Below are 10,175 nucleotides of genomic sequence, written 5' to 3' on the forward strand. Positions count from 1 at the left end.
ATTTGAATGTAACTTGAATATAGAAATATAATCTTGTGTAACTTTTTTCTTTATATAAGTTTATTATCATTCATTTACCAGAGCAAATATACAAGGACAGCTACCATAAAATAAACTACATGCATGTAAAAGTAACAATAATTAAATGAATAATATATGCACTGATCAAAATAAAATTATGTACAATCTCATAAATGAATTACAAGTTCAGCGTCTGGCTGGTAAGATACATCATTTCTTTCAAATGAAATGTATAACTCATGGATATGCTGTATATGTACCTAATTTAGAGTGATAGTAGGCAAACATGCCTCTAAACCCAAGAATGGAGAAATTCCAGGCCACTCGATTGAGTCCTTAGGACTCCCCTCAGACAGTGACCCACTCCACAGGCCATAGCCTTCACCAACTGTACTCCATGCACACCTTCCTTGAGTGCTGTTGCCTGGCTGAAATGTGTCATTGAACTCTAATAGTGTCCTTTGCTTGCCTGGATAGAGTGCACATTAGTGTGTATATGTATGTGTTGAATCATCTGAGATTTACATGCCTGGGATACACAAAGAAAATAGTCACCTCTATTGTTCCATCCACCTTTGTATCTCGCCATGTCCACTATTGTCTCTGTCCTTACCCACTAAGGCATGTGCTCCCCAGATGGTTGCCGATTACAAATGTGGTCCCTGAGCTAGGAAAAAAAACCTTATGCAGGACTGCTGCAAATCAATGAGGATTCTGAGTAACTGGAGGCAAAGGATTGGATCCAAATGATGTACAGAGAGCAGGCACTTTTTGAGGATGACTCAGAATCACAGTGAGTGTAAAATGCAGTATCTTGAGTGCTCCCTGGAGCAGGCTATTGGCACCAAGTTACACCACTGCAGAAACAGTCACACTGGCTATCAATTAGATAAGTTCAAGGTGCTGGTACATGTATGCAGTTTGGGACCAAGATTACTAAAATAATCTCTCACCCATTATATACCCAGTCAACCACTGCACTCTGCAAGAGAGGGACTCCTGAAGAGTCCATCCTATCAAGAGGTCCATTCTACATGATGTGTCATGGAATCTACCCTTTGGAATTCCCTCCAGTTACAAAGCAGACGGTTCCTGGTTTTTTTTTGTTTTTTTTGGTGTGTATTGAAAACTTTTCTTTTTCAACAAGGCAAAATAAAAATAAAAATGGATTGACATATGGAAATATATTCTTGCACAACTTAATTATTATATACTAATTGCTGTATTGCATAGGAACACAACAGCAAGAATACAGAATCGTGATGTGTGTGAAATGCAGCATCAGCAGTCATGTTCGAAAACTTTGGTATTTCCCGCACTGCCTCTTGAACGTCCTTGTTCCTGAAGCTATAAAGAATAAGATTCATTCATTGTTGGTGAGGTAGGCAGCAGCAGAAAAGCAGGATGGTTGCTGAGAAGCTGCCATGGCCTGCCATGTTTGTTCCTCTGTGGCTCCCCTGGGTCACCTGCTTCCTTCATCTGCTGCCCTCCTGCACATCAGCAATTTCTTGGCAGCTCTCAGCAAGCTGTTTTCACACTGTAGTTTGCAGTGCTATCTGTCGATGGCCATGCTTACTGTGACAACAGCCTTCAGAGAGCTGCTGGGTGACAGGGAAACCCACATCCTTGTATGCCAATGTCTCAAGTGTCAACCACGGGCTAAGAGAGTCAAAGGCCAATTTTCCTATAGTGCCTTGCCTTGCCTTCCATCTTTGTGAAAGGTAACATAAGTGATTTTGAAAAGCAGGACTTTGGAAACACATCCCTGTGGAGAATTGCCAGAAGAACATATCAGTGATGACATTTGGAAAGTCTTAGAAAAGCTAAAGAAAGATTTTGATGAGAAGAAGCTGGCAGAAACAGAAGATGGGTATCTGCTCATTCTGAAATTTATGGTGTGGCATTATGTAGTGATATTGATGATTTTAAGTTATTACATGTATTATATAGAAAGGTGGCATAAATATGGTTTAAATTATCATTCTCATTAATATCAATTGATATTGTTGAGCATCTATCAGTTTGGAGCAAGATTAACATGTTGACTTTGCAATATGAGAGAGACACCTTTGGTATGAAGGAATAAACCACTTAAACACAGTCGTGTAGTCATCCAGGTTCTCAGAGGGGTCTTAGACCCCTTACCTTTTGGAGGGAAGGGTCCCAGCAGTGTCCCTATGTCTCCAGCATCCTATGAGCCAATCAGAATGAAAGGGGAGTGTCTTAGCCACTGAGAAGGGTCCTCTAACATGCTTCCTTGTCCTTTCCTGCTGATTGGAGCCATTCAGAGTGAAATGAGGTGAGTCAGCCACCAAGAAGATTATTTTAAGTAGCTAACATTCTCCACTTTTGTGCTTACTGGCTTCTATGGACGTCTGTTGTTGAAGGAGAAGGCATTAACAAGAATCTTATTCTCAACCCGGCAGCATAAAAAGAATATTGGGCGTTGCTGTGACTATCATGAAGAGACCCTGCACTTATGATAAATGTTGACCAAATGTCCGCAAACCTCACAGAGTACCTGAAGCCTTGGGAATATACTGTAATAGTTTGTGGATGGCCCCACTTTTAATTAAATACGAGTAAGTAAATTATGTCGAGCATAGTACTGGATAGTTTTATATAATAATTTTTTTAAAAAATCCTCATCCTGACTCGGGGGAAAAAAATCACACTAACAGTTGTCAAGGTATATTTTGACTTAGCTGTTTCACAGTCAAATATATTTTAAAATGCAGATAACAAATTCTGTAATTCCAAGAGGGAAGAAGGATCTGTCTGTGAAAGGGACTTCAGCTGCTAGCCATAGAGTAGATTGGGGTTGAAATCTCAGGCTTGGAGTGTGGGAAACGCAGCCCTCTCAAGCTCTCCCAAGGCCACAGTCCCTTTCCCCAGGTCACAACCCTCACTGGCCTTGCTCCAGCCTCCAAGTGTTTTTGCCTGGCTGAAATGTGTCCTTGAACTCTCAGTCTCTCTTGGTCTTCTGGACAGACGATTGAAAGTGGTGTGTGAGCGCATGTAGAAGCTATCCTACTGTACAAAGGTAAAATTAAAATTACTTGTTCCATCCACTTTTGTTTCTGGTCTCAAATAACACTGACATATAGACCTCAGAAGGTTGTTCACAAGAAAATGCAGTCCTAAGGCCCAAAAGGGTTCCCCATCCTTGGAAAACATTAATGCTTTAAACAAAGTTATTGTAATCCTTTATTTACATAAACCACTTAGAGGTCATGGATGATTAAAGGTTTGTCAGCTACAGCTGGGAAGCATGCTTTACTGGAATAGCTTGATCATTGTAGTCCATGTGTTGGTAACCTTGCTCATGGATTACTGCAATGCACTCTATGTGGGGCTGACCTTGGGCCTGTTTGGAAGATCCAGCTGGTGCAAAATGCTGTGGGCAGATTACTGATGGGAGCACATGGCTGACAAGATGTGACACCACTGTTAATTTTTTTTCCATTCACCCCCTTCTACTATGGAGCAAAGTACAAAGTCCTTTATATTAATTTACAAAGCCCAGAACAACTTAGGTCTAGGGTACCTTAGGGATCAACTGAACCCTTATATCCCAGCTCGACCACTGAGATCATCTGCAGGAGCGATGCACTGGTTATCTCCTGAGTTGGCGAGGCTTATTTAACATTGAATAAAAATTGGGCTTTCAGTGTTATCAGCCTAGTTTTCTGGAATGCTCTGCCAACAGAGATTCAGCAAACTCCTTCTGTTTTAACCTTTAAACATCTGCTGAAAAATGTTCTGTTCCACCAGGCTTATGTAGGCAGTTAACAAGATGGCTCTTTGCAATAGCTGACCTTGTTTTTCCTGTATTTTCCTGTATTTTTTCTGTATTTTAATGGTTTTTATGATATAGTTGTTGTTTTAATTGTTTTTTTTTAAAAAAATGAAATAGCGGTATACAAATATGTTTATAAATAAACTATAAATCATGGTAACTTCAAAAAACTTCAATCTGGGCTACATAAAATAAATATATAAAATAATTTGAATATAGAAGTATAATTTTATGTAACTTTTCTTTATTATATACGATTATAGTCATTCATTTACCAGAGCATGTATACAAGTGCAACAAACATATATTTCAGCCTTTCACAGCTACAAAGTCAGTAAGAATCTCTCGAGCAAGAGTTAGTTCTGGTCAATATTCAAATGAGAAGATAGTTTGTCACATCAAAAAGTAACAAAGAACTTCTTTAAAAAACAAATTCAGTGCACGTTAGTTTATGTGTATCTATCAGACCACCACAAAATAAACTACATGCATATATAATTAATAATGATTAAATACATAATATCTAGACAGATTAAAATAAAATCATTTAAAAACTGATAATTAAGTTACAAGTTCTGAGTCTCCCTGGCCAGATACATCATTTCTTTTCTCTTTACTTAAATTAATAACTCACGGATATGTAAGTACCCAATTGAGTGATACTAAGCAAACATGCCTCTATATCCAAGGATTGGGAAATTCCAGACCACTCTATCCATTACTTAGGACACTCCCTGGGCAATGACTAATTCCACAGGCCAGCCCGCACCACCTATTCACTGTGCACACCTTCTTTGAGTGCTGTTGCCTGGCTAAAATGTGTCCTTGAACTCCGATATTGTCTCTTGCTTGCCTGGATAGAGTGTACATGAGTATGTATACATGTATGTATGTGTCTAATCCTCTGACTTTTGCATGCCTGGGATAGAGAAAGGTAAGAGTAGTCTCTACTTTTCCATCCACATTTGTGTCTCACCATGCCCACATTTGTCTCTGGCTTCACCCACTAAGGCATGTGGTCTTGAGCAAGTTGCTGATGAGGAAATGTGGTCCCTAGGCTGGAGGGGAAAAAAACACCTCCACATCTGCTGTAAATCAATGAAGAGTCTGAGTAACTGGAGGCGGAGGGTTAGATCAAAATGCTGAGCAAAGACCAGACTACTCATGCACATATTTCCCCTTTCCCACTTGATTCCCAGTCCCTGAACAATAATGCAGTAGGCTGCTGTGAAGTCCATATGAATGGAATGGGATGTGGTTGTAAGGGGGATGCAGGGGACAGGGAAGAATCAGACAAAAATGATCATAAGAAAGAAAAAGAAGAATTGTGATATGCCTGAGATGCAGCCTAAGGAATTATCGGAGGAGACTTTTAATTTTCTTTGGTATTTTCCACACCGCCTCTTGGATGTCCTTGTTCCTGAAGCTATAAATAATGGGGTTAAGAACTGGTGGCAAAACTGTATACAGTACAGCAGAAATCAGGTCTACTGTGGGGGAGGAAAGGCTTTTAGGTCTCATGTATGAAAAAAGAGCTGTGGTCATGAATAAAGAAAAGACAGTTAGGTGGGGAGTGCAGGTAGAGAAAGCTTTATATCTACCTTGAACTGATGGGATCCTCAGCACAGCAGAGAAGATGTTGCCATAGGAAGCAAAGATCAACCCAACACAAAATGTATCCAATGGGATAGCAGTGACAAACAACAGAATCTGGTTAACTTTTGTATTAGAGCAAGATATCTTTTGTAACTGAGGGATATCACAGAAATACTGCCCAATAATATTAGTCCCACAGAAATCGAGCTTGAAAGTGGCACTGGTCTGTACTGATGAATAGATCAGGGTGCTAATCCAGGAAGCAGCTGCCATTTGGGTGCAGGCATCCCAGTTCATTATTAGCCTGTACTGTAGAGGACGACAGATTGCAACATAACGGTCATAAGCCATGACAGTGAGCAAGGCAATCTCGGAACCTGCAAAGCTGATAATTAAGAAAACCTGGGCAGCACAGCCGGCAAAAGAAATCAGTCTGTTGTCTGTCAAAGAAGCAACCATGGATTTGGGGATAGTAGTTGTGATGTAACCAATGTCTGTCAGTGACAGGTTAACTAAAAAGAAGTACATTGGGGCATGTAGTTGGTGGTTTAGAGCAATGGCAGCGATAATGAGAAAATTCCCTACTAAGGCTATCAAATAAATGCAGAGAAACATCACAAAATACAAAATCTGCTCATCTTGGTTTTTGGAAAATCCCATCAGAAGGAATTCTGTTACCGTTGACTGGTTGACCATATTACCACTTCAAACTGTTCTGCAGAAAAGATTTCCAAGTGGATAGCTGGATAGAGAGAAATAAATAAAGAGGCTTGTCTCACCTTAAAGTATAAGGGAATTATGATAGTGAATTAGGTGAGGGTGGGGATGGGAAAGAGATTTGATTCAGTTTGCATTTGTCACCAAATCTGTCAGATTCACACTTGCCAAACCAATGTGAGAACTGATATACAACCATCTTTCAAGTTTTTCACTTATCTGAATTTTACAATGCAATTCTCCAACCTAACAGATTTTACAAAAATGCATACATTAAGGAAAATGTATATGAAATGACTATATTCATACAAATATGCATTCTGTTTGGAGCAATTGCTTGCAATAATATGTGCATTTTTAAAAATTGCATGCATAAATATGTATAATTGGAGAAATTCACATATAAATGCTGAAGAAATTTCCTCAGGAATTTTTTTTTAAAAAAAATGTGTACATATACATGTGTGGGCACACACACACAGTGCTGCAGAAATGTGAAGTACTGAATTTCCAACTGGAAAAATGAGAAATGGAGAGAACCAACACCAACACAGATTTTTTCATTCCTAGTTGTGGGATTACTGGGGACAATATGATTGGTTTGCAAAAATCCATTCATTGCCAAACTGTCAATGGATCAGATATTTTTTTGAAAAGAACAATGTGGGGGAAGTTTTCAGCCAACTCTTTTGCCCTGCAAGGGTGATATAGCTTCTGTGTTATTCACATTGAGTACCCACATCCCTTATGATGTATGTTCCTTTCCTGACATCCACAAGCACATCACAAACATCAGTAGGGAGGGAATCTTCATAGATAGGGTTACACACAAATGTTACCATGGCATATAAGTGATTGGTCTTTCAGATCCCATGGCACTCTTTCTATTACAGAGTAAAAGCTGAAAGATTACCCCCACAGAGATGTTTAGGATTCATGGACAGATGTCAGTGAAGGACTCCTATGGGAATGTTTTACATCAGGCAAGGCTGCTCCTCTGGTCCCACTCCCTGCTCCCATTTTGATGAAGAGTGCCTAAGTTCATCAACAAAGGAGGAAGTGGCAGGCTGTGCTGAGTAGTTCCATTCCTGACCCAAAATGCTCCGCCAGTGTCCTCATGTCTAGTTTATAAATCTATGGGAAAGGGAACTTTATGCATATAATTATATACACCAAGGCTTCCAAGGCATTTTAAACACTAAATTAATGGGGTTCCAGATTGTGTGGGAGCTTTTCTTCATTTAATTATACATGTGAAGACTCCTCTCTGACAGTCTATTGAGGTGTATGAGTGGATGTTACTGGAGGGCTCAGCTGGGAGCATACAACATTGTGGGAGGCGAGGAGACGTTCAGAATTGCCCCACTGATTGGTCCTTAGTTGATGAACATGAGCGGCATAACATACACATACGACACGTATATCTCTAGTTTCTTCCCTCACCTTCCACCTGCAGGCACAAATCCACAAACTAACTCCCAACCCCAATTATTTGAGGGATGCATAATTTGTGGAAACATCCTTCATGATTGACATGTCAAAAAGAAACAAAGCCCTTGACTAGGGCACCATTATACATCCTGAGAACAACAGTATTGAATGAAACAGGATGAAAGAAGATTATAATTTTGAGGAAATTGAAGGTGGTTTGAAAAATAAACTAATATCTACAACCAGTCAGGTATGTGAAAAATTTACAGCTTAAATGGATGTAAGCAAATCAAAGTTTATTGGATGTAAACAAATAAACAAACCTCTATGGAATCTGGTTTCAAAAAGAATGTTCTCTAGTACTGTCAGGTGTGGGAAACCTTTGACCCTCCAGATGTTGCTGAACTACAGCTCCCATCACCTCTGACCATTGAACATGGTTCCTGGGGCTGATTGGAGTTGTTCAACTTCTGGAGGGTCAAAGCACCCTCACTCCTGTATTATTTCATTATGACATTAACTTTTTTCTAATGTTAATTCCATACCACTTTATAAGAGCCCAGCTATTCTTGGTATTTGTACTGGAAATAAAGGATAATAAACTCAGGTTTTGGTTTTGGTTTGCAAAACATAATCTCAGCTAACAGATCTTGCTTAACTCAAATATCTCAGTTTGAGACCAGTCACCAGTATTCTGAAACCCAACAATGCTATTGCCTCCTATATAAAAAATGGTATCTTCTTTCATGATATTATACTAACCTCTGCATTAGTCATATTTCAATGTCATCATCTTTTTAGAACTGAAATCCTGAGCATAGTAGGAGCCCTGGTCTCTGCTGCTGCTGATGAGAGATGAGGATTCTACATACCTTCATTCTTTGCTAGGAAGAGCAGAGTGCCCAAGTGCTTAAGTATGGTATTTATTAGAAGATGATTATTCTGTGAACAGGAAGCAGAGCTTAAATCATCCTTGTTGCCTGTGGTGGTGTTTCAGGGATTCACTCCATAGAGAACCCTTGAGGTCCCATCAGGGTGTGCAAGAACTAACTTACAAAACATGAGATGTAATTGTCTGTCTTTCCAACCCTTTCTTTTTCTTGCCTATCTTCATAGCCCTGACCCTTAACTAAGGATAGATGGGAAAATGAGTTGAATTCTCATTTGACTGCAAGCTGCCTACCTAACTCACATTATTTTGAAACAATATGAAAACCAAAATGCGAGAAAATCCACACATCTTCAAATGTTGCAGTCCAGTTCTCCAAACAAATAATGTGTATAAAAATGTAAATAATAAGGAAAAGTATGCATCAAAATGTATATATTAGTGAAGAGAAAAACTCATTGTGATAGGGAAAACTGCTTGCAAAAATATTATATAAGGCCTAATTGCATGTAAAAAAGTGTATGTTGCATATGAAACTTTTGAATATTCAGTTCTCTAGCCAGTGTGGTGTAGTGGTTAAGGTGTTGGACTACAACCTGGGAGACCAGGGTTCAAATCCCCATTTAGCCATGAAGCTCACTGGGTGACCTTGGGCCAGTCACTGCCTATCAGACTCATGAAAACTCTATTCACAGGGTCTCCATAAGTTGGAATCAACTTGAAGGCAGTACATACATATACATGCATACTATATAAAACTGTTCCTACTCAATCAGATACATTCTGGTATAACTGATAATTAACTGGTTGGATATTTTGTCAATAGGCTTTGGAGGAGCTCTTTGGAGCCATGGGCGATACTGCCCAGTTTCAGTGATCATTGATAAAGGGAGATGGAGAGATGAGAAGCCATCATGGAAAGTGAGAGTGAAGCTGTGTACGGCTGGTTTTCCCTTCCTACCACTCCCATGGCCAGAGACTTTGTTGCTCATCTGATGTGCAGTTGTGTAATGCCAAATCAATATATAATATGATCTCACTCATCATTGAATCAAAATTGGGCTTTCAGCGTTATGAGCCTAGTTGCAGTTGAGGGGCGAAATAAGACACAGAGACATCGGTTTGGGTTGAACAAGGGCCACTTTATTAAATTACAGCAAATAAAACCCAATTTAAAGTGACCTGCAGAAAGAAACCCAGGTGCCACACAGCTCTCGGGTGACCAGCCCCTGCTGTGGCAAGAGCAAACCCATCTTCTTACTCTTTACCCCAGCCACACCTTGTAGGTGAGTAGGGGGGCCTTCCCACGTCATCCCCACCCGGGGCCGTATAACCCCTGGGTAGATGAGGATAAGTTGGCCCCAGAAGCAGCCCATATCCTGCCCTCGAGCCATAAAGCCCTGACAGACAGGCCTCCGGAACCGCCAATCACCTCCAAAGGTGCCTAAGGGGGCCACCTAGCTGTCCTTACCTATTTCCCTTCCCGCACCTTCCCGCACCAGTGCAAGATGCATAGCCCGGTAGGGCATTGACCTGTCAAATACATTCAAGTTAGCCAAATAAGCCAAAACAGCCTATTAATCACAACGCCCCGTAACCCAATTCCGTCCCACTCCCATGGTGTGGAGCAGGCAAAAAACCTGCCTGCCAACGAGGGTGGGCAGGATAAAAATTCCTACTCGGCCCCGAAGCAACCCCTAGGCACACCATAAAAGAGGGAGG

General features: G+C 40.3%; 1 protein-coding gene across 1 annotated transcript; it reads right to left on the reverse strand.

Annotated features, from left to right (window-relative positions):
• Positions 1–5,176: 5,176 nt before the first annotated feature.
• LOC133367811 (olfactory receptor 14A16-like) lies at positions 5,177–6,112 on the reverse strand. Its single transcript, XM_061591915.1, has one exon. The coding sequence runs from the start codon at positions 6,110–6,112 to the stop codon at positions 5,177–5,179; it is 936 nt and encodes a 311-aa protein (XP_061447899.1).
• Between the last annotated feature and the right edge of the window lie 4,063 nt (positions 6,113–10,175).

Source organism: Rhineura floridana, chromosome 11, assembly GCF_030035675.1.
Source record: "Rhineura floridana isolate rRhiFlo1 chromosome 11, rRhiFlo1.hap2, whole genome shotgun sequence".
In the NCBI taxonomy this organism is placed as follows: Eukaryota; Metazoa; Chordata; class Lepidosauria; order Squamata; family Rhineuridae; genus Rhineura; species Rhineura floridana.